Source organism: Diplodia seriata (assembly GCF_021436955.1).
Source record: "Diplodia seriata strain FDS-637 chromosome Unknown scaffold_4, whole genome shotgun sequence".
Taxonomy (NCBI): Eukaryota; Fungi; Ascomycota; class Dothideomycetes; order Botryosphaeriales; family Botryosphaeriaceae; genus Diplodia; species Diplodia seriata.
Genome location: NW_027117311.1, coordinates 2,527,170 through 2,549,904, shown reverse-complemented (window position 1 = coordinate 2,549,904; position 22,735 = coordinate 2,527,170). Strand labels below are relative to the sequence as shown.

Genomic DNA, 22,735 nt, shown 5'->3' with positions numbered 1-22,735 from the left:
TATTCTCGCCATCGGATTTATCGGCTACGTGCCCGCATTAGTCCTCTCCTCCTCCTCTTCTAATGATTCTTCATCGCAAACAACTCGTCGCCCTCGGCAAGATCCCCGCGCTCTCCACTGACCGGACCGTCTCGACCTAAGCCGGCGTTGCGTGTCGTCGTCGTCGAGGAGGAGGAGGAGGCAGCGCGCGCGCCCAAACAGCCGAAGCGCTCCGCGCCTTCGCCGTGTCGAAGCCGATGGTCAGCCCAGCTAGCTCTTGCCCCGTCGCCCCGCATGAAAGAAGCCCCAGCCAGGTGCCCCCAGTCCGAAGACGTCCGGACGTCCGCCTTTCCGCCGTACTTGGACGACGACGACGACGACGCGCTCCCAGACGGGCTTCTTGTCCTTGGCCCACTCGACAAGGTCGATTTCGTTGACGCCGTGGTGTCGGCCTTGTCGTTTGTTTTGGAGAAGGGGGTGTCGAGGACCTTGGGGCGGTGATGTCGTCGGTAAGCGTTTTGTCAGCGTCAGGGTGGGGATGTTGATTGCTCGCTCACCTCGAGGCTAAAGTATTCGCCTAGCTTCGGCCAGAAGTGGCGCCAGACGATGACGTCGCCGTTGTAGTTGGTCAAATGCTTCGTTCCGGCACTGCTCGGTCGTTCGCGGCCCGGACGCTCATATCGGCGATACTGGGCGCGTACGACTGGTCGTCGATGGAGTCGTAGAAGAATTCATTGACGGGGAAGAGGCCTTCGCCGCCCAGCTCGCGCGAGATGAGGAAGTAGAGCGCGTCAGTGAGGGCTTCGGACATGCCATTTGCTGTGGAGGTGCGTGGTGATGGTTAGTAGGTGCGTCGGATCGGATCACTTCCCGGGAGACTACAGTGAGGCGTGAAGCCAACAATGCCGTTCGGGCGGATGATGTTGTACGACCACGCACTAGCCCGGCGATTCTGGATCTCGAGACATGTAGTCCTGGGTGTGGTAGAAGTTCAGCCCGTTGTCCTCATAGCGCGGGATTTCCTCGGTGAGTGGGACGGGAACGGGGCCGAGATGGGCGCAATGGTGCTGCGAGCACAACAGTCAGTCTTGCAGATGTTCCCCCCAGATATCACCTCCTTTGCGTTTCTCATCTTGCCGCCTGTCTACAGTCACACCCTCTCCAGCATGGCACACCTTGTCGATCACGTCGATGAAGTTTTTTGAACAGCGGCACGTTTTTGTCGCGCAGATTCGCGACGTCGTCGACATGCACGTACGACGTTGAGAATGCGTGCATCACGTCGGGCGAGACGTGCGCCAGTCGCCCCTTGGTCTGGTCCTACGACGCGAGGAATTCGGCGGCGACTTACTCCGATCCAATAGTTCGGCAGCTCCCGGCGCGACGAGACGACGATTTTCGACCTGGGGGGAGGCGAGGTTCGATTTAGCTCGGCGGGAGATTGGCGCGCCTCCTCGCTAACCAGACGTGTCGGGATCTGGGGGGAAAAAGAGAACACTCTGATGGTGCGACGAGGGGCGTCAACGTACCATTCCGCTTTGGGCATGCGGATGAGATGCTCGACCATGGAACGGCCGCTGATGCCGTTCGCTCCGCTGGCGAACGCCAATTTGGCCGACTTTGGCACGTAGAGCGTGTTGTTGCTACTCGTATTCGTTGGCTTTGCTTGAGTGGGGCTGTGGGCAGAGCTTCCGGTTCCTGCAGCATTATTCTCTCCTCAGACGTTCCCCGCAAAACTCACTTGGAGACTGCCTCTCTTATGGCCTGGACTCATACGAGTGCTGAATGCCAACTGACAGTTGTCCCACACGGTAGAACAGTGGGACTCTTGGTGATTGGCGTCCCAAGCGGATCCACTTCACCAACGCTACGTCTCATCGCTGTTGCACGGGCTGGTCACCCGGCGAGATGTCTTACTGAACTGACTGCGCTTACTTCTCAGGAAATCCGTCATACCAAATTCAAATAAGGCTCATAATCGATTTTTGAGTGAAACGAAGCATTCTCAAAGCTGTGGCATGAGCAATTCAGGTTGGACGATCTGACCGACGCTGCGCCGCGACGATCTCGCCGAGCAGTCCGATGTCGTCCAGCCAATGACAACCTTGACTTTTTGACGGACGCGTATCGAGCGGGCCGAGGAGAGAGGGAAGAACCATGTCTACGGTAGAGGATGATATGGATATGGCGGCCAGCCCCGCTGCTGCTTATTCCAAGTGTAGTAAGTACTTTGGCGTTGCCTACACGTCAGTCGCCAGCTCCAGCTCCGCCGAGCATCACCACTACCACCGACAACGATATTCGTAGTAAAGGGCTGACCAGAAGAATATCGCAATGACAGGCATGAAAACGCATGATACCATGCGTAAGCGGTACCGCAAATCCGTTGTACGCAAAAATTACACCAAGACACTGCACGGCATCGTTCCCAACGAGCTGATATATGTATTATGTCGTGGTCATCACCAATTGTTCGACAGGCCTAATCCATGCAGGGTTTCTCTGAACTAGAAATTCATGGTGGGGCTGCTTCCTTACCTATGTGATCGCCAAAACCATCAACCTTTCAATGGCACTGGTTTTCATGGCGATTTCCCTCTTCACCAAAACTACTCGTAATTTATCATCAAAGGCTCGTGTCCAGCATATTTGATGCCGCGAGCAGACAAAAAGAGTGTCCATCCTGTCCAGTGTCCTTGGACCGTTTCACGGCAACATCATCCCCCCGCCTCCAGAAACTTGCCACATGAGAAAGTCCACCACCAATGAAAGTCCACACCAATCCACCATTTCCACTCCCAACCACCCATTCCAAGCCCCTCTTCACCCTTGCCCTGCCCTTCCCCCATCCCAGATCACGCCCACTTCCCCAACACCCCCATCAGCGCCATCCCCGCCACCAACGCCCCCAGCCCCACCAGCGTCCTCGTCAATCCCGCCCTCGCCATCGACCCCCCATGCATCCAATCCCCCGCCCACATCTCGACCAGCGCGACCCACGCCAGGATCCCCGCGCTCACCGCGTCCAGCGCGCCGATCGCGACCAGCGTCGCCGGGTCGTTCCCGTTGAACTCGCCCAGGACGCCGATGCCGATGGCCATGCCGACCGGGGTGACGAGGGCGAAGAGGGCGCCCATGGTGAGCTTGGTGGTGAGGGAGATGGGGTGTGTGTTCGGTGGGAGGATGTAGGGGGAGGAGGGAGAGGATGAGGGCAGCTCGGCGATGCGGGCGCCCAGGGCGATGCCTTCGAAGGCTTGGTGGAAGATGATGACGACGAAGAGGGTGAGGAAGAAGGAGTCGCCGGCGACGACGAGGGTGAGGCCGATGACTGGGTGTGTAGGTCGTTAGCGGCTGGTTGGGGATGGGGCGGATGGAGAGGTGCAGGTGGTTGAGGTGAAGGGAGGTAGGGAGGTAGGTAGGTAGGTGGGGAGAGGGACGGCTTACGCAGCGAGTGGAAAATGATGCCTGTCTCCATGACCGTCACGGCCAGCTTCTCCTGCCCCGGGTGCACGTGGGTCATCAGCTCGTTGCCGCAGCCGGCGATGGTGGTGAGCGTGTTGGTTGGCGCGGTTTTACCGCCCCCGCCACCGCCGGCCTCGGGGTCGTGGTCTCCCGAGCCGACGGAAGAGTTACTGCCGCCAGCAGGGGCGTGTTTGTCGTTTCGCCAGAAGAGGACGCGGGCGCCGAGGTACTCGGTCAGGAAGGCGAGGAAGATGCCGGCCATCATGATGGCGGTGGCGGTGCCTTCGTACTCGACGGGCCAGGCGATGCATTCATTTGTGAGCATGAGGGTGGCGTGGGTCAACAGCTGCGAGATTATCAGTTTTTCAGTTGCGAGGAGCGGCAGATAGGTGGGCTTACGTGGATGAATGCGGTCGATACCATGACGCCGGTGCCGAATTGCTTTAGGATCATCAGGCAGAAGTTGACGGCGTTGTTTTGGAGGTACGAGCCCATCAGGATGGGGGCGAAGACAGCTGGCATTAGTCAGTGAGCGTTATTGACGGTTGCGGTTGTTGAGTGACTGACCGATGGCGCTGGTGATGAAGATGACAAAAAGGAGACCGATCCTGAGGGGGATGTTGTACGTTCTATCGGTGCGCTCGCACGATCTTGTGCCTCCGCTCTCTGACTCTCCAGCTCCCACGCAGTGTCTGTTAGAGCATATGATTAGCCTATACTCTGGCCTCGAAACAAACTTGAGGTCCTCAACTTACTCTACGCCGGCATGGAAGTGGCAGTTCTGACCCTCGTGGCCCTCGGTTGACTCGTGCTCATGACCTTCTCCCGCCTCGGAGGTCTCGGCGCCTTCTGCTACCAACTCGTGCTCTTCTCCAGTGTTGTCGAGGCAGTACCTAGTCGTTGATTAGACTTGATCTTTGCAGGGATGGCGAGCCTTACATTGTCGAGTCATGAGCATGGCACCCGGTATATTGCGCAGGGAGCTCCTCAGTGGCAGTGGCTGTGGAAGCTGCTGGGTTCATCACCTGGAACTCAGAAGTTCCGGCCATGCAGTACCTGGAGTAATGGTCAGCGCCAAAGGACCAGTACAGCGGCATTTTGAGCAACGGGCATACTGGATAGTGTCGTGCATGTGGCAGCCAGTGACTGCAGTTATCGACGAGCTTGAAGATGTCGTTGCAGGCGCAGCAGTGGTCGAAGCAGCAGTGGTAGCGGGCGCGGTAGACGCAGCCGTCGACGATGTGTACGAGGTCCAGAGGACGCTTGATCCTTCTTGATCAAGACACCATCTGCGCAGATACTTCTGTCAGCCAATGCAGGGCTAAGAAGCAGAAAGTGGATTTACTGTTCGTTGCCGATGCGGGAGCAAGCGGACAACATCAGCGTCTGGGACTGGGCGAGGAAGGCGCCATATCCGAGCAGCAGCAACAGCCTCGTGGAGAAAGTCATGGTGGCGCTGGGAGTGGGAACGGAGCAACGACGGAGGGAAAACAGACAGGAAGTGCCCGGACATCTTTAAGCTGACGTCCAAGAAGCTGATGCTGGTACGCACAGAAAAGGATCCATGGAAGCAGGGCGGCGTTGAGGGGCTTGGCGCGCCAAGCAGCCCGCCGAGCAGGTAGAAGTGTAAAACCGGGGCCAGGCTGACGTCTAGGCGGCGGAGGGTGGGATGGAAGCGTGGATGAGGGTCCGATGCTACCATGGCGGCCAATGAGCGGGCGCAGGATTCCGGCTTTGCAGTGTTTGCAGCGGTGTGCGGCTGCCCGGACTGAGCACCTTGATGTCCCGCCTGGGCCCCCCGCGCCATTATCGCCCTTCCCCCATGACTCCGCGCCCGCTGGTACCGCCTTTCCACTTCCACTCCGCCTGCCTCGACGTCTGTTTCATCGACCGTGGCCGAGTGTCCCAGCACATGTTTTCCGGTGCCCGCTGTCCGCGCTTTCCGAAACGGGAAATGCCTTATACAGGCGGCTCAAAAAAGTAGGTGTTCGCCTGTCACCCCCGACCTATTACAAACCGCAACTACGATTCGGCTCGACGCATGCTGTCAGTGGCACCAGCGTCTGGCTTGGCCCTTCTTGGGACCTCCACCTACCATGCCGCAACCGTGCTGACGCCCGCCCAAAGCACTTGACTGCCGTCTTGGCCCTGTCCGCCTTCTCGTATCCTCGGCAGATCGGTGCTGCTGCCGTTCAAAAATGTCTTCTCTTCACACTGTTTTCGCCCATTCAGCCCGCCCGGTTCAGGAAAATGGCGACCTCGGAGAAAGCCAATGCATCCTTCCTTGCAAGCCACTCGCCTCCCTTGGCGAAGACATCAAGGTGGGATCGAGCACACAGGTAGTTGCATCGGGCTGGAGAGACTGACTTCTTGCCCGGCCGATGGTGACATATATAAACCGCAGTCTCTCCAGCGCCAGTAACAATCCCTACCCCCTATCCCCTCCCCACGAGCGCTTCTCAACCACTCAATCCCCCGCCCCGCCGCAGGCATGAAGCAATCCCTCTTCTCCCTCATCCTTGCCTCCCTGGCCCTCAATCCATTCACTTCAGCCGCATCCAACGCACGTGCCAGACGCGAGCTGGTCGTCACCGTCACCGAGACCGTCACCGGTTCCAACCCGGCCGCCACCCCATTCGACTGGGCCGCCGGCGCGACAAAAGACTACCCCATCCACGCCTCTTGCAATGCGACCGAGCGGGCGCTGCTCAGCAAAGGCCTGAACGAGGCTATCAAGCTGGCCCAGCACGCCAAAGAGCACATCCTGCGCTACGGCAACAGCTCGGAGTACTACACCAAGTACTTCGGCGACGCCCCCACCGGCGAGCCCATCGGCTGGTTCGAGCGCATCGTCAGCGCCGACCGCGGTGGCATCTGGTTCCGCTGCGACGACATCGACGGCAACTGCCACCAGGACGGTAAGTCCTTCCCTTCCCTCCCTTCATACCCCCACAAGTCCCACGCATGGCTGACGACCAACCAACGAACCAGGCTGGGGCGGCCACTGGCGCGGCGAGAATGGCACCGACGAAACCGTCATCTGCCCGCTGTCCTACGAGACGCGCAAGCCGCTCGAGGCCATGTGCGGCCACGGCTACACGGTGGCCGCCGGCAAGCTGAGCTTCTTCTTCGCCGCCGACCTCGTCCACCGGCTGTACCACCTGCCGGCCATCGGCGAGACGGTCGTCGAGCACTACGCCGACACATACGCCGAGTGTCTGGAGCTGGCCAAAACCAGCCCGGCGGAGGCGGTGCGAAACACGCATAGCTTGCAGTACTTTGCGCTGGATGTGTATGCGTATGATGTGGCGTTGCCCGGGGAGGGGTGTACGGGGAGGGTGGTTGAGGAGGAGGAGTCTTCATCCTCTGCTGCTTCGTCGTCGTCGTCGTCATCGTCGTCGTCGTCCGCTGCTGCTGCTACGGCATCATCTTCGACCGCTGCGACTACTGCGCCTTCGGTTTCGGCCGAGTCGGCCGCGGGTGGTCCGGAGTGCCATACGCATACCGATGGCGCGGTTCACTGCATTGCGGATGAGACAGCTACGTCTACGTCTACCAGCGCCGAGGCTGCTTCCACGACGGCGGATGCGCCTGCTGTGAGTTCCGTCTACTCTTCAGTTGATGCTGGTATACTAACGTGAGGATCAGGAGTGCCATACCCACGCCGATGGCGTTGTTCATTGCGCTTGAGGCTCTGACTGGAGCGTCTGGGCAGGGGCGAGACGGAAGACGGAAAACTGAAGGCCATGGTACGTAATGATGATTCGCTGTTTAGATGATCGAAAATTTGGAGGACAGTGTATAGACTGGTGTAACGACTGACGAGTTACGCGCCACATTCATTAATGAAATCAGTAGCCGGTCCCGCTGGAAGCATGTTGTACGAACAGTAATTTGTTACTTCTCGATCCAATGACTGCAGATCTTCTCGCTTCACAAGTTCGATGAAGGGATGGGCTGCGATTAGCAAGAGTAGCGGGATACATATCTCGCTGCGGACTGGGATATATCAGATATTTGAAGCTCTCCGGGTTGTTGCGGGGTGCGGGGATTCTGATTGGTTACAGATACCATAAGCCATCCAGCGTCCTTTTCCTCATCCACTGCGGATTCTTGTTGATGCTACATAAGCTTAATTCTAATTCAGAAAGAAGCTCGCGCCGCTTACAATGGAACATGGGGTGTGCATCTTTGTGGAGCTCAGCTCCTTTCGCATCTCGGCAAGCAGCACGTCCGTCTTCCTCTTTTCACCGCTCTCAACCTCATCTGGAATTTGTGGCCGCTTTTAGAAATCGACTGCGGCGCAAATAATCGTCTTCGACCCGTATGTCTACTAACTCGTCGGGTTAGCGCCCTTCAAAATCTTTTCGTACCGCCATAGGTGAGCAAAGTCGGACATCGCATCCCTAGCTCGCAACAGGCCTGGCTGACAAGCTGGGATATACTTACATACACTTCCAGAACATCCATATTCACCCCATAACCAATTACCTATCTGGGTCGAGTATAGGGTTTTGTTGCCGCAGATATCACGATTTTGTGTGAAGAAGCAGACTCCTTCACATCTCGCTGCACGGGATGGTGATGGATTAAGTGGCGTGCAGATTGCTGACTGAGATAAACCTTGTTGCACGTGACTTGTCTGTGCATTTTCTGTGGATCGTACGATCTTCGCACAGCGTCTCGGAGACCCACACAAATTGGATTCGGCGTGCAGCGCCACCTCCAGCTCGACGTGAATGCAGGCGTCATGATATGGACCATCGGATCAACGCTTGCCGGCGAGAGGTGGCCTGGTTACACGACGATGTTCTGCCCGGAGCCGTTTCCACGGACGCTTGGAGGCAACCCTGACATGAAGCTGGTCCCCGGAGTTGATGTTCACAGCCAATCAGCAGCTACCCGAAGGGGGCAAGCGAACACGTCGGTCGCGGTTTGGGCCGGGACCAACCACAAGGCTGCGACGCACCGTGTGCCACATTTTTAAGCGCCCGACTCCAACCTCGCCGATTGAACGGTTCCTCGCACATCCTACGTTTAGGAACGCCAACATACCTCAGCACCGTCGGTCGACCATCACGCGATCCCTCCGTTGCGCCCTCACATTGCTTTAAACCCGGCCGTCCTGTGAGAATCCCAAGAAAGCTGCTGCCGCATGACAATCCGCAACTCCATGTCGCATCACATCCGCCCCTGTCGCTCCCACCCTCTGCCTTAAGGCCGTCTGGCATCCGTGTTCCTTTAACTCGGCCCCGCTCGCCAGTCGCATATTGGAATTTCTGTTCAGCAGTTCGCTGGTCGTTCGCTACCTTTCGCTTTTTTTGCCCTCTGCCTACGTTGCCGCCCTCGACGAAATACGACTATCTTACGGACTTTTTCCTGGCCCTCTACACTTTCTTAATTTCTAGCTCTTCGTGCAGCAGTCGATCGGCTGCGTCTCCGAACCCAACATGGGCGCGGAAGTCAGGTGGAAGGCTCTCCTCGAGCCGCGAAAGCTGATCTTCTACTTCTTCTTCTACGGCCTGCACATTTTCATGTTCGCCTATGGCTGGTAACCACGATCCTGCGCCTGCACATATCTCGCGTATCGCTAACGTCCCGCAAAGGTACAAGCAAGCCACGGACGAACGCTTGGCAGCGCTGAACCTGCTGAAATGGTCCGTGTGGATCTCTCGTGGCGCCGGTCTGGTGCTATCTCTGGACACGATGCTCATCGTCTTGCCCATGTGCCGCACGCTCCTGCGCCTGGTCCGCCCCAAGATCCGCTGGCTGCCGCTGGACGAGTCCATCTGGTTCCATCGCCAAGTCGCGTACAGCATGGTCTTCTGGACCATCGTGCACACGTGTGGCCACTACGTGAAGTGAGTCATGCCAGCACCTGAACGAACCAACTCCAACACTAACATCGCCCCCCAGCTTCTTCAATGTCGAAGCCACCCAGGTGCGCCCGGAACTCGCGCTGCAGATCCACTACACGCAAGCGGGCGGCATCACCGGCCACGTGATGCTGCTATGCATGATGCTCATCTACACGACCGCGCACGCCCGCATCCGCCAGCAGTCGTTCGAGACGTTCTGGTACACGCACCACCTGTTTATCCCGTTCCTGCTGGCCATGTACACGCACGCCACCGGCTGCTTCGTGCGCGACACCACCGACCCCATCTCGCCGCTGGCCGGCGACCCGTTCTGGAAGCACTGCCTGGGCTACGAGGGCTGGCGCTGGGAGCTCGTCGGCGGCGGCCTGTACCTCATCGAGCGCTTGTACCGCGAGGTGCGCGCGCGCCGCGACACCAAGATTGTGAAGATCGTGAGGCATCCGTACGGTAAGTAAAAGGCCATCCGTCCATCCACCCCCCCTCCCCCACTTTTACACCCTCGCCCGCAAACCCCGCAAACCCCGCAAAAAAAAACCCCCCCAGTCCACTAACGCACCCAATCAGAGGCCGTCGAAGTCCAATTCGTAAAGCCCTCGTTCAAATACCGCGCGGGCCAATGGCTCTTCCTCAACTGCCCGTCGGTGTCCGCGCAGCAATGGCACCCCTTCACCATCACCTCGTGCCCGTACGACCCGTACGTGTCGGTGCACATGAAGCACGTGGGCGACTGGACGCGCGACTTCGCCAACGCGGTGGGCGCGGGTCCGGCGCAGGCCGACTTCTACGACGGCATCGACCCTTTGGGCATCTACGAGGTGGCGCTGCAGGCGGGGCAGGAGATGCCGGCGATCCGGGTGGACGGGCCGTACGGGGCCCCCGCCGAGGACGTGTTCGAGAACGAGATCGCGGTGCTGATCGGGACGGGCATCGGCGTGACGCCGTGGGCGAGCGTGCTCAAGAACATCTACCACGAGCGCACCAAGGGCGCGCTGAAGCGGCTGCGCCGGGTCGAGTTCGTGTGGATCTGCAAGGACACGCGCGCCTTCGAGTGGTTCCAGGCCCTGCTCGCCAGCCTGGAGCAGCTCGACGACGGCCACGGCGGCGCCGGCGGCTTCCTCAACATCCACATTTACCTCACCCAGAAGATCGACTCGGACACCGCCAACAACATCGTCTTGAACTCCGTCGGCACCGACATGGACCCCCTGACGCAGCTGAAGGGCCGCACGAACTTCGGTAGGCCCGATTTCCGCAAGTTCTTGGGCGATTTGCGCGACGGCATCACGACCAGTCAGGGCCCGGATTATATGGCCGGCTTGGAGAGTAGTCTGAAGACGACCGTGGGCGTGTACTTCTGCGGCCCGACGGTCGCGGCGAGGGATATTAAGAAGGCGTGCAAGGAGAGTTCGAGTACGGATGTGAGCTTCAGGTTCTGGAAGGAACACTTTTAAAGGAGAGAAAGAAGGGGAGAGGGAGATGGTTGTTGGCGGGATACCCAGACTTGCTGTGCAGTCTTTTCTATATTCTTTTACTTATTACGAACATACGCATGTTGTCTGTTTTCGATCTTGAGTATGTGCCTTGCTTGATGCTGCGTAACGGGAGAAATGATCGAGTTGAAGGATTTCTGTCCTGCTCTTTCTTGCTCTGCTGTGTGACGGGAGAAAGTGATCGGGTTGAGGAATTCCTGTTCTGCTCTTTCTTGCTCTGTTGTGACTTCGATCAGGTGAAGCCTGGCTTCTCTTGAAGTCGTTGGGATTTGGGTACGTTCTCAGCATATTCCCAGGGCTTAAAGCTCGCGACCGTTCTTATCTGCCAGGAACTGAACGTCTTCCCTTACCCACTCGGAGTATTTCCCTAGGCCCCGGTGATGTATTTCGTTGATCCAGTTCACAAGATAGTTGATGCATTGCTTCAACTTCAGATTTCCATGCTGAAGTCTTCGTACTCTGCTTCCAAGCCACTCTCCTGTCTTCGAGATCTGCTCTTGGGCGAGCCAGACATCGTGATTTGCGCCGCAGATGGTTAATCCGTAGTGTCGGATAGCAAGGCTATCCGTATCGGTCCACGTTGGATCCGGCCGCATCTGCATGGCCCGCAAACGAAGTTTGTATCTGCTGTACTGGCTCAGAATCGACGAGCATGCCATTTGGTTGAAGCCTTTCCAATAGCCTGCCGGCTTATGATCCGCTTGTACTCGACCGAGAAATATGGTGTGAGTGCCCTTTATTCGTGAATGGTGGACATAGTTGGTCGCAATCAAGGTCCATTCGACACTAAAAGCTTAGAGTGCCAGCCAGTATATGACATCGGGGGAGATGTTGAAGCTGAACGGCCTCGAGTTCTGGTTCTCCGTTAGGATAGGGAAGGCATTCCAATTCGTAATCGGATCCAGCTGAATGTTTTCTTCGTCCCATCGCTCTGGGAGGAACAAGGGTCATGGTGCTTCAAGTAATGTGCCGCCTTTCCGGATTGAGGAGCTTTGTCGTTACCGAAGTGCTGGAATGCGTATTCGTATGTGAGCTCGGTGTGCTTTTGGAGTATGACCACTCCCCGAGGCTTCAGGACCGCTGCTTCGAAATCGACGTCGACGATACTGGCAGACTTCACCGTAGTAGACTTGGACGTGGTGCGTTTGGTTCCTTGAGGCTTCAGCACCGTTCTTTCGAACCTCGACGTCGCCGAGACAGGCGGGCGTCACCGTGGTCGACTTGGACGTAGTGGGTTTGGTCCGATTGCTCTTCGCGTTTTTTTGCCCCGGATTAGGCGGGGGCGGTGGTGGTTTTTCGGCATCATCAGGATAAGATAGGCAGTTGAATACAAGATTCGGACGCAAATGTGCGTATTAAAAACCTATTTTTACGTCCAGATCTTATATTCAACTGCCTATTCCATGTGGAATCTTTCGAATGAGGCAGATGCGGGTGGGCAATTTCTTGGGCATCGTCCGGATCTGCTCTCGCGAGACCATCTTCCGAAAGAGCAGAGATGGTTCGACGACCTTAGTCGGCTTGACATTGGTGTTTTGGTGCTTATCCGCTCTTGAAGCATCTCGGCTGTAGTATCCTGGCTGCAGTTCGCTCAGAGCGAGCTACCGCCGTCCAGGCTTTTCTGGGCGCAGGAGACGGGCTGTGCGTGGACTGGAGGGCGAGGAGGCGGAACCGGAATGGTGTCGATGGCGGTCTTGAGGGATGCAGAGTTTTGTCGTCGATAAGGATGACTCTTTTGCATCTGCGAGGAAAAGAATGAGGAGGAATTAAAGTGGTGTTTAGTGAGTTTCTATTTTGGGCGTTCGTATAGCCACCGGGCCCGTGCGCTGCCATCACATTAGCGGTGGCGGCGGCGGTCTTTGCAGCACACCAAAAAGCAGCGGGCACGAGTGCGCATCCTTTCCAGCTTGAGTCAGTCTCATTTCCCTCAAACGCGGCATACCCTGAAAAACTCACGTCTGAGACTCTGGGGGAATTGCAGCCCGAGCCGCTTTCGCCTGACGCCTTTATTAAGGTGTATAAGCTGCTTGGTCATCCCACCGGCATCCCATCGGGACTTGCCGGGAACGCTTAGCAGTCAATCGTCGGCCCGGTACTTATACGCTCGGCATCCCACCTGCATGCAGATACGTATCTTTTTCGTTTGCGCTGGAGCATAACATCCCACTCGGATGCAGAGTTGCTTACCCCTGATGAAGGCAGGAACGGTCGGAACTAACAGAAGTAGTGCAGCTTCCGATGGGATACGCTCCCAGTGCGCCGGCGAATGATGATGATGATGGGCCAACAAGAACCGCGAGCTGCGAAACGCCGTAGGGTGGCCGCCGCCGATGATCCGCATGCCGTCTTCCGCTGCGAGCATCCCGGTTGCGCATCGGCCTACCGGCGCAAGGAGCACCTCAACCGGCACGCCCAACAGCACACCAAGGAGCCCAGATATGCATGCAACTACTGCTCGCGGAAGTTTTTCCGCAGGTCAGTCCTCCCTGGCAGCCACGAAGAATAGATAGGAGATGCTTACTGATGCCTCTCTAGAGATATCCTGCGCCGGCACCTCGAACTGCACGATGAAGACATCGAGCTGACCAGATCCCGCACCTCGAAGGCCTGCGACGTCTGCCGCTCCCGCAAGACCCGCTGCGACGGAAACACGCCGTGCCGGACGTGCGCAGAGAAAGATCTGTCCTGCACCTACGCTCAAGGAGGAGGGAACCTACACCTCCATCGCCGCGCCGCTGCCCCGGCCGAACCACCAGTACCGCCGCCGCCGCTGCAAACCCAAGACAGCATCCGGAGCTCTTCCAGCGGCAGCGCCACGCCCACACCAACCCACCCCTACTTCTTGATCGACAACACCGCCGCAGACCAGCAACCCATACCACCCGCCCTGCTTCCCCAGCAGACCGAGCAGCTGGAGCAGCCCCTGCTTGACGTCGACGACCCCGCCATGGCGGACCTGCCGGACCTGTCGTACGCGACACAGCACCACTTCGACCTTGATGCCTCGATGCTCATCCCCAGCGACTTCTCGCTCGACGGCGACGGCCACGCATGGGCCAACTTCCCCAACCTAGCCAGCATCCGGCGGCACATCGACACCTTCTGGCGCGTGTTTCATCCGAAGTGGCTGTTTCTGCACAAGGCGTCGTTTCGCGCAGAGCGGGAGCCGCCGTTTCTGTTGCTGTCCATGGTGACGGCGAGTCTATGGGTGGGCGGTGGTGACGATGACGACGGAGATGATATCATCGGCGGCGGCGGCGGCCAGGCGGCAAGGATTGTGGCGCTAGATCTGCATAGGCGGTTGATGGTGATGCTATATCAGCAGCGGGTGCGTTGTTCCCTTCCTTCCCTCCTTTCGTCCCTCCCTCTCTTTGGCGTCCAGCACTAACACCTCAACAGGACAAATGGCTCTCCCCGAATCCCACCACCGCCTCCTGGCCCCTCGGCACCCTCCAAGCCATCCTCATCCACCTCATCCTCGCGGCCTTTTACGCGTTTCCCCTCGCCTCCCCCACCGGGTCTGCCGCCGACCCGGCGCAAAACACGCGCGCCCTCATCGCCGACCTGGTGCGGTGCTGCCGCCGTCTCGGCGCATTCGACTACCCGGCGATGATGCGGCAGTTTGGCAAGCAAGACATGGTGATTGTGACGTGGGTGAGGGTGGAGGAGGTGAAGAGGTTGGCCGTGGGACTGTGGAGGGTTTGTCAGTGGGTTGGGGTTGGGAGTGGTGGGGATGAAGAAGGACTGTTGTCGTGGAGGGAGTTGAGGTTCGAGGCGCCGGAGCCGGATGAGTTGTGGACGGCGGAGGGGATCAGGGAGTTTTTGGTGAGAAGAGAGAGGTGCGGGTTGGGCGGGAAGAAGGGCGATGAGCAGGAGAGCTGGATTTGTAATATCCTGGGCGTGGGGGAGGTGCGATAATGCTCAGGGCGTGAGGGCGTGTTCGCCAGAGAAGATGGGGACGGAATTGTATTGTTGAAGGGGCAGTAGTACTGAAGAAGGGAGTTGAAGTGACGCGCTGGTGCTATCGATAAGCACCGTTGCACCTTCCTTAGTTGCGGCCCCTCCATTTTGGGTCTAGCGCAGTCGCGCACACGAGATCTTCTTCCTTTTGTCGCCAACCCAGACTCAATTTCACTATCATCCACTCCACCTGCAACTTGAATTTCAGTGACTCACCCAGAAGAGGCTACGCAGCGACCGTGTTCTCTCAACAACCTCGTTACCTCATCATGGCAAGCTCTTATCGTCCCCGTCTCTTGAACAAGCTGATCTACATCATAGGCACGGGTGTCTGCAACTAGCTCTGGAGCGAGTTTGCCGGGCTCATCGTCTATCGACAGCGTCGGCAACCGCTCAGAGTTCCAACGTGACCTAGAGTGGGAGTGCGAAGATGCCTTCGAGCTTAAGACCACTTCCACAGCCTCCTCACAGAGACAACTTCTCTGTCCTGATAACGAATGGAACCCGGACATGGAAACTCCCGGAACCGATACAGCCGAGATCTCTCTCAATGATATTCCAGTCAAGCCAACGTGGACACAGCGCTTGAAGGACCTCTGGATCTGGGAATCGCTCAGTATCGCTCTCAGCGCATCCTGCATCATCGCTATGGCTGTTGTACTGGGCTATGTCAACGGCAAATCACTCTCGGAATGGACCATGCCGATACAGCCGAACGCGCTAATTTCCATCTTCGCTGCTGTCGCTAGATCGGCACTTCTGTTGCCGCTCACCGAGTGCATCAGTCAATCCAAGTGGCTTCACTTCTCCAAAGATCATAGGAGCCTCCAGGATCTCCAAACATTCGACGATGCAAGCAGGGGCCCTTTCGGATCCTTTCTGTTTCTTGGTAGAATGCACAGAAAGGCCTGGCTCGCCTCCCTCGCGTGCTTCGCCATCATAGCGGGCATGGCTGTGGATCCGTTTGCTCAACAGATTATCGACTACCCAATCCGTCCTGTTCCAACCAAAGACAGCAATGACGCGACTGCCTGGGTAACCCATGCATATGATACGGGGCTAGACAACAATGTCGGCAACTTGCTCTGTGAGACCAGTCCATATCCAAATCCGAGATTGATATTGATACAGCTGCAGATACATATGTCAACCGCAATATGCAGGCTGCCGTACTTGGTGGTGCGCTTGATCGCCCTCTTGACCCGCCGATTTATTGCAAAACTGGAAACTGCATCTGGCCTGAGCTCATCACTCTTGGTGTTTGTAGCAGGTGTCCGGACATCACTGGCCATGTCAACGAGACGTGTCAGACCTATGGTTACCAAGATAAACATGACGAATGGTTCTCTTCGGCACACTGCACTATGACAGCACCGTCAGGACTTGTTGTGGAGCAAACAATTGTGCAGAACCACACGAGTGACAACGCGAACGGGATCAAGGATAAGTGGATTCAATTCGTGTCAAACCGCGACAGGCCGATGACGGATATCTATAGCTATACTAACTATATCTATCCTAACGTCTTTCTTACGAGAAACCTTTCCTGTCACGATATTGTTGGACGTGGCGATATCTCCCGCCATTTTTTCCTGAAGGACGTGGGAGGTTTAAACAGCTCCAAAAGATTCCAGCCATCACGGCAGTACACCGAATGTACTCTTTATTGGTGCAGCCTTAGCTACTCCAACTTCCGTATCAGGAACGGCACAGTCGAGGAAGGGAGTGTGACAAGTGCGCCTTTGCGGGTCGAAGACATTCCAAATGTACGGCTGGTAGATGGCGAGAGAACAACAGTCAACCTCACGGCCCCGGAAACCCTTCCCGGAAACAGTTCCTTCCACGCAAACCTAGCGGACATGTCCAGCATGTCCGATCTAATACAACTTACCCTTGCCGACTTCCAACTTTTCAACATACACAGCATGGCCTACGCATCCGACTACTATTTCAATCTCGGCAACGCGATGTCCAAGTCGGCGAACCTGTCGCAAACGATGGCAAACGTCGCCAAGAGCATGACAAACGCCATCCGCCAGAGCGCCAATGCCACCATCGTCCACGGCCAGGCCTTTCGCGACGAGACGTACATGCGCGTACGTTGGGCGTGGTTCGCGCTGCCCGCATCTCTGGTCTTCCTCACTGCCTTCATTCTGATTGCTGCCGTCCGGATCAACAGTCGCAACAAGGTCATGCTGTGGAAATCATCTATGCTGCCGCTGCTCTTTCATGGACTGGACACCGCAGTGGATGCGCCGCCTCGGCAGAAGCTGAGCCAGGTCGATGCGAGGGCACGCATGGCCAAAGCGAAGCTGCATGTGACGGAGCGGAATGATTTCAGGTTCGTGTTGTCTTGATTGCGGCGTGTTGGTACCCGGGAACGACACACTGGGATGGGAGGTGAGAAAACGGATGAGCGGCTGCCTCTGGCAGACATGTATTAAGCAATAGCTAGAGCAACTAAAAAGCGAGACGTGTGTCCAAGCCAACATCGCTTCTCCACTACCACGTCCATCCTTTCAACTTTCCCCCCGTCTAACACTCCGGTCCCGAGTAGGTCGGGATCTCGGGGACCCTGTTCTGAAACTGACTGACGAGAGAGGTGCCGCTCGAGCAGGTATCGGACCTGGCCTTCAGCTTACCGAAGGGGATACGGTACTCCTTGGGGCTGCCGACGGCAAAGGCATCCGGAACGGCAGAAAAGATGACGTCAACGGCGGTGCTACCCTTCCCGGACAGGTATGCCCTAAGAGACTCTATAATACTATCATACGTAGCCTCGTCCGCCCAGACCTGCGCCGCGATTCATCAGTACAGCTCCAGCAGCAGTGGAGGGGTTGGGTTTGCTAGGCGCGCGGGCGGCGAAATGATGTATGTACGTACGAAGAACTGAGCGCCGATAGTGCCCTCCCACCCGGCGTCGGCGGGGTTGCTCCCGGTGTTGAAGAGGGAGGTGGCCATGTGCGGCCTGGTGTCGGGGAAGGTCGACGCGAACCAGGGCCGCAGGTTGGCGAAGAAGGACTGCGCGACGACGGACGCGCGCGCGGCGGGGTCTGATCCGGGCGATGCGCCCATGTGCTCCGAAAGAATGTCGAACATGGCGCCCGTGGCGTGCAGGAAGCCCATCATCCGGAACCGGCACGTGGCCCGCCCCGTCGTGGATACCGGCCCCTTGGAGTGGAAGACGGTGATGCCCGTGTGTTGGAGCGGCGTGCCGGCGCCGGCGCGCGCCTCGAGGGCGGACGGCTCCGTTTCGTTCGTGGCGAGTGGCGCGGCGATGGCCGTCGTGGTGAAGGCCAGAGCAGACTGGGCCGGCGGGTTAGAGGTGTTGATGCTGTCTCATGTTCGGAGAGGTGCCTTACGGTGAGGGCGGTGAAGAACTTCATGTTTGCTGGGCTTGCTTGGTGCAATGTTGAGCGTGTAGAGGATTGTGGTGCTGAGCAAGTCTTTTGGCTGGTAACCCGCCCGGTTAAATAATCCTCAGCAACCTGAAAGTTGCCGTCGTGGACATGTCTTTGTTTCGAGGTCCGACCGCGAAAATGTTCTCACGTCCGCAATTCCAAGGCCCGTGATTCCAACGTCCGCATTGGTCCCGAATCCTTCGAAGACCAAGGCGTAAACATATGGAGTTTTTGAGCTGATCTTTACATGTTTAGGAACTTGCTCAACGTGAGGGTCGTGTACAAGAAAAGGAGAGGCTGTGGGGGCGGATATTTTGTGGGGCGTATGGTGTTTTAGCGATCCTTGCTCTTGGGGATCAACAGCGGTGTAACGCAGGGATATTCTACTCTGGATAAGAACAGGCGATTAGTGGTGCGAGTGCCTTTAACACCAACATTGGTCTCAGGTCCGCTTGGGGGCGGAAGAGTAGGTGTACATTGGTGTTGAACACGGGTAACTCAACACGTCGTGCTGCACAGACCTGGGGAACCGCTTAGACCACTGTAGCCTGAATAGAATCCACCTTGAGGAGCCCTTGAAAGGCAAGTATTAAAGACCGTACATTTCATGGTTCTTCTAGCATCAACACCCTCCAGACATCAAGTCAAAACCCCGTCCACGCTATCACATCTTTACTCGCACTATTTCAACCACCATGCGTTTCCAACCTTCTCCGATCGCATCTGTTACTTTTGCTCTCGGAGCACTTGCCGGTGCCATCAACGCCCTTCCTCTCGGCGATGACACGACAGCCGGTCACAACAGCACAGCCGTCGAGAGACGCGCCGATACTCTTCCCAGCGACTGCCAATTGGCGCAATACTTCACCGGCAACGTCGACTGCTACTACAAGCACAACAACGGCGCCAACTGGCTCAACTACATTGTCCAAATCACGCCTACCGGCCAAGACACCGATGGTTGGTGCAAGGGCATCGAGGTAGGCTCCACAGCAAAGGATACTCAACAATGGAGGACTAACGGATCGCAGGACAACATCAAGGGAACATGCGGGAAGGAGGTGTCCCTCAAGGGCTGCAACAAGAAGTGGGAGTGGAAGCAGGTTCAAAACCCCACAACGAACGAGGTAGCCACTGCCTATGGCATCGACATGAACTTCCATTACAAGTGGCCGTGGAACGAGAAGACCCGCGACGCTGCTTGTGTACAGGACGCCATTTCAAAGGCCACCTGTGGTGCCACTACCACTTGGACTCACGGCGGGTGCTACAGATGGGCCGACTACCACTAGTGTTAGTCATCGCGGCGCTGATGGGAGCTGAAAGCTGATTGAGATACTCAAGACGAGGGTGAAATTCAGTCAAGAATGTGTTAGAGTTAATAATACCGAACATCTAAGAGTCTCCATCGGTCTTTTTCTTCAATTACTAAAGGTCGCTCAAAAAGATGTTGGAGAGGGCCGATGTTGCTAACCGTTCTGACCGCTCTTGCCTCTCTGTTTTTGAACTCCAATTCCATTTGTATCCTTTCTTCGCCGAGCCAGAAGTGTCCGCATTTTTTCAGAAGATCCCAATCCTCCACTGCTCCAGTGAATGGCGTCTCCATTCCTCCAGTCTGTCGCTACGTGTTGGCCGTACGTACGATTACGGAAACCATGGACGGGATCAAGCACATGCTGCTAATCATCCATGGTATCGTAGTAAGGCGGACTCCACTCGTCGTAGGCTTGGAGGGCACGGAGAGCGCGCTCGCAGCGGCCGCAACGCTTGCCCCACAGACCGCGTTTGCAGTCCTCGGGCGGGATGCACGGCACGGGATGGATGTCGCCGGCGGCCCAAACATTGTCGAACAGGTCTTGCTCGCCGACGTCGGTGCCGCCGACGCGGTACAGCTGCCACGAGCGGCGCAGCCACACGTACGGGTCCGGCGGTCTCGCGCCGCCGTCCATCCAGAAGCACGCCAGGCGCTTGGCAACGTCGCGCGCGACGTCGGGCTGCGTGGCTGCGGTCTCGTCGACGGTAAGCTGCAGGCAGTCCTGGCGGCGGGTGACGAGCGCCATGTCGACGACGAGTGCGCGTAGCGGCGCGGCGGCGAGCGTGTTCTCGTAGACGTACTCGAACAGGTCAGGGTTTGGGAAGGCCTGCTCCGCCATGGCCGGGTTGTCGCGCATCATGGTCACGAGCGAGAGGAGCGTCCGGGTCGCGCCGTTCTGCAGCGCGGGCATCTGGAGTTTGTCCCCGAGGATCCAGAGGCTGGCGAGGTTGAGCAGGCGCAACACCACGTCGACATCAGTCATGGGGGGTGGAGGGACAGGGTCGCGAGGCAAAATGCCGTTTCGGGGCCCGAAAGTCCAGTCATCGTCGTCGATTCCGTTGTTGTGCTCGTCATCGTTCCCATCGGTGCTGCCGCCGCTTGATCCCTCTCCTGCAGGCTCCGCATCTGGCTTCGGCTGGCCGGTGTCGGTTTCGAAGCTTCCGTGGTACTTGCCGTCCACCTCCCCGCTGTACAGCCAGTGTACAGCCATCTTGAACTCGTCCGGGTTGTCTTCCGGTAGAGAAATTTCCTTGGTCTCAGCCTCTTTGAAGTGACCGTGAAGCGCCTTGTGGAAGAAGGCGCTGTAGTAGCAAAGCAGGGCCTCATGAACGATGAACTTGACGGCCGGCGCCGTGCCAACTTCGATGGTGACAATTCGGCCCAGGAAGCAGCTTCAAAATTGTTAGTTCACTGCAGGGTGGCCAACAAACAAAGACAAACAAAGATGGGGTTCGATCTTTGGTTAATTGGTAGGCGGGGGGTCGGAATCTTTGGTTGATTGCGAATTCTTTGCAAACAAGCAAAGATCTTTGCCTGTTTGCTTAGCATATGTTACGGGCCACTATCGTAGGTACACGGGCTACTATCGTGAGATTTCTATGGTGTTTTGCCCCGATTAGGTAATACCCACCTACCCGCCCCCGCTCCCCCGCTTCTCCCCCCCCTACTAAAATGGCCGCCAGTACTAGCAACTAGCAGTACTATAGGCACTCGAAACGCTTGCTAGATACCAGATACACGGCCTAAGGAGTAGCATATATATCGATCCGGCCATAGCCACCCCCCCCCCCCCCCCCCCCCCCCCCCCCCCCCCCAAGCAATCAAACAAGCATTTCGCAAACAACCACGCCTCACGATCTTTGGTTGATTGGTTTAGCTGGAATCACGATCTTTGTTTGGTTGATTGGTTAAAACAATCAAAGCTTTGCAAACATGCTTGTTTGTTGGCCACCCTGGTTCACTGTCAAGGTTCAAGTGAGGCGGCGCGGCTTACGTTGTAGGAGGGGCCCCAGTCCTGGTGGCGGGAGGCTCGAACTTGATAGGTCCGTTGGATGAAGGAGCTGGACGCAACGCCAGTGAGGCATTTTTGTCCGGGCTGGTGAGTGTGGCAGTGGGTCAGCGCCAAAATTTCTTCTGGGTGAGTAGTGTGGAATAAACTCACTCGGAGTCCATAATTGAGGAGGCACTGGCGGTGCTGCTGGTAGCGGTCGAAGATCACAGCAGGCAGAAAGTGGCTCGGAGGTCTCGTAGAAGAGCGGAGGAGAATGTTAGTGGAGGAAAGGTTTGTGGTGCTCAGCGGGTCATCTGCGGCGTGTGCCATGTGGCACGGCTAAGGAAGCCGTCTGGGTGACTGCGGGAACGGGAAGGTGAAGCATGCATGTGATTGGCGCCACAGACCGTCTCACTTTGGATGACGTTTTGTCCTTTCAATTTTTCGGCACGAATATTCAAGCGACGCGACCATTGGGAGGGTCGGGACGAGGGGTGACGGGAACTTGCAGCCATCGCCTGGGTTTGGCCATATAATTAACAAAGTCAAGATCCCCATCAATGACCCGTCCAAGCGACGACTGGCTGAGTGCTAGCGGAACCGTTCCCTTTGGGTTTAGGATTCTTCTACGGACGACAGCTAGGAGCGTGGGCGCCCTAGGTGAGACTGGGGTACGGTCAAAAACAGGCGGTTCTTAAAGAGCCTGTTCCTATATAGCACGCTTCCCTCGGGTTGAGCAAGCTCATATAAGTTTTTGCCTTTTTTGCCTCTGGTCTTGGTGGTGGTAAGCGTGCTCGCGGCGTGGTTCGAACTGGGGAGTTGCTTTTTTTTGGTTGTTGTTGTCGTGGCTGGTAGACACGCTGACATGTCAGCGTCTAAGTCCTCGATCAAGCGCGCGGGTGGGTGACTCAGGTGAACTTACTCATGATCTGAATCTGCCATCTTGAAGTGAGGCTCACAGCTTCAAGCTCAGGATTTTGGGCAGCGGATGGATGTGACATGCTCCCTCTCTGTAGGTCGGGTTGCCGCCGACGACAGGTGGGTCGGATATTGCGCCCAGCAGTGGAGGCGCGGAGCGAGGCGAAGGACGGTAGATGAAAGAACTTGGGCGTGTGGACGCGGAGAGGCTCAGGTACAGCTGCTCGGAGGCGGCTGCTCATCTGCGGCTCATGCTGTGCCCGCACGGGTAAGGGAGGCGCCTTGGTGTCCTTCCTTGGGGGCAGGCAACTCATGCACGTGATTGGCGGTGCGGAAGGCTT

General features: G+C 57.2%; 7 protein-coding genes across 7 annotated transcripts; 4 read left to right on the top strand and 3 right to left on the bottom strand.

Annotated features, from left to right (window-relative positions):
* Positions 1-2,834: 2,834 nt before the first annotated feature.
* Positions 2,835-4,573, bottom strand: ZRT1 (high-affinity Zn(2+) transporter zrt1; the record flags this gene model as incomplete). Its single annotated transcript, XM_066776090.1, has 7 exons — positions 2,835-3,307; positions 3,424-3,787; positions 3,841-3,956; positions 4,009-4,049; positions 4,197-4,334; positions 4,381-4,497; positions 4,557-4,573. The coding sequence occupies 7 exons, from the start codon at positions 4,571-4,573 to the stop codon at positions 2,835-2,837; spliced, it is 1,266 nt and encodes a 421-aa protein (XP_066633971.1).
* Positions 4,574-5,932: 1,359 nt separating this feature from the next.
* On the top strand, positions 5,933-7,082 carry PRA1 (Prenylated Rab acceptor protein 1; the record flags this gene model as incomplete). The annotated part of the gene is made up of 2 exons (XM_066776089.1): positions 5,933-6,359; positions 6,433-7,082. 2 exons carry the CDS (start codon positions 5,933-5,935, stop codon positions 7,080-7,082), a joined length of 1,077 nt encoding a protein of 358 aa, XP_066633970.1.
* A 1,903-nt stretch (positions 7,083-8,985) lies between these two features.
* On the top strand, positions 8,986-10,771 carry SLS55_004632 (uncharacterized protein; the record flags this gene model as incomplete). The annotated part of the gene is made up of 3 exons (XM_066776088.1): positions 8,986-9,302; positions 9,358-9,767; positions 9,885-10,771. The coding sequence occupies 3 exons, from the start codon at positions 8,986-8,988 to the stop codon at positions 10,769-10,771; spliced, it is 1,614 nt and encodes a 537-aa protein (XP_066633969.1).
* Positions 10,772-15,718: 4,947 nt separating this feature from the next.
* Positions 15,719-17,127, top strand: SLS55_004631 (uncharacterized protein; the record flags this gene model as incomplete). Its single annotated transcript, XM_066776087.1, has 2 exons — positions 15,719-15,724; positions 15,868-17,127. 2 exons carry the CDS (start codon positions 15,719-15,721, stop codon positions 17,125-17,127), a joined length of 1,266 nt encoding a protein of 421 aa, XP_066633968.1.
* A 178-nt stretch (positions 17,128-17,305) lies between these two features.
* SLS55_004630 (uncharacterized protein) lies at positions 17,306-18,156 on the bottom strand (the record flags this gene model as incomplete). The annotated part of the gene is made up of 3 exons (XM_066776086.1): positions 17,306-17,563; positions 17,654-18,076; positions 18,133-18,156. The coding sequence occupies 3 exons, from the start codon at positions 18,154-18,156 to the stop codon at positions 17,306-17,308; spliced, it is 705 nt and encodes a 234-aa protein (XP_066633967.1).
* Positions 18,157-18,866: 710 nt separating this feature from the next.
* SLS55_004629 (uncharacterized protein) lies at positions 18,867-19,463 on the top strand (the record flags this gene model as incomplete). The annotated part of the gene is made up of 1 exon (XM_066776085.1): positions 18,867-19,463. The coding sequence occupies one exon, from the start codon at positions 18,867-18,869 to the stop codon at positions 19,461-19,463; it is 597 nt and encodes a 198-aa protein (XP_066633966.1).
* A 387-nt stretch (positions 19,464-19,850) lies between these two features.
* SLS55_004628 (uncharacterized protein) lies at positions 19,851-22,418 on the bottom strand (the record flags this gene model as incomplete). Its single annotated transcript, XM_066776084.1, has 2 exons — positions 19,851-20,877; positions 22,399-22,418. 2 exons carry the CDS (start codon positions 22,416-22,418, stop codon positions 19,851-19,853), a joined length of 1,047 nt encoding a protein of 348 aa, XP_066633965.1.
* Positions 22,419-22,735: the final 317 nt, after the last annotated feature.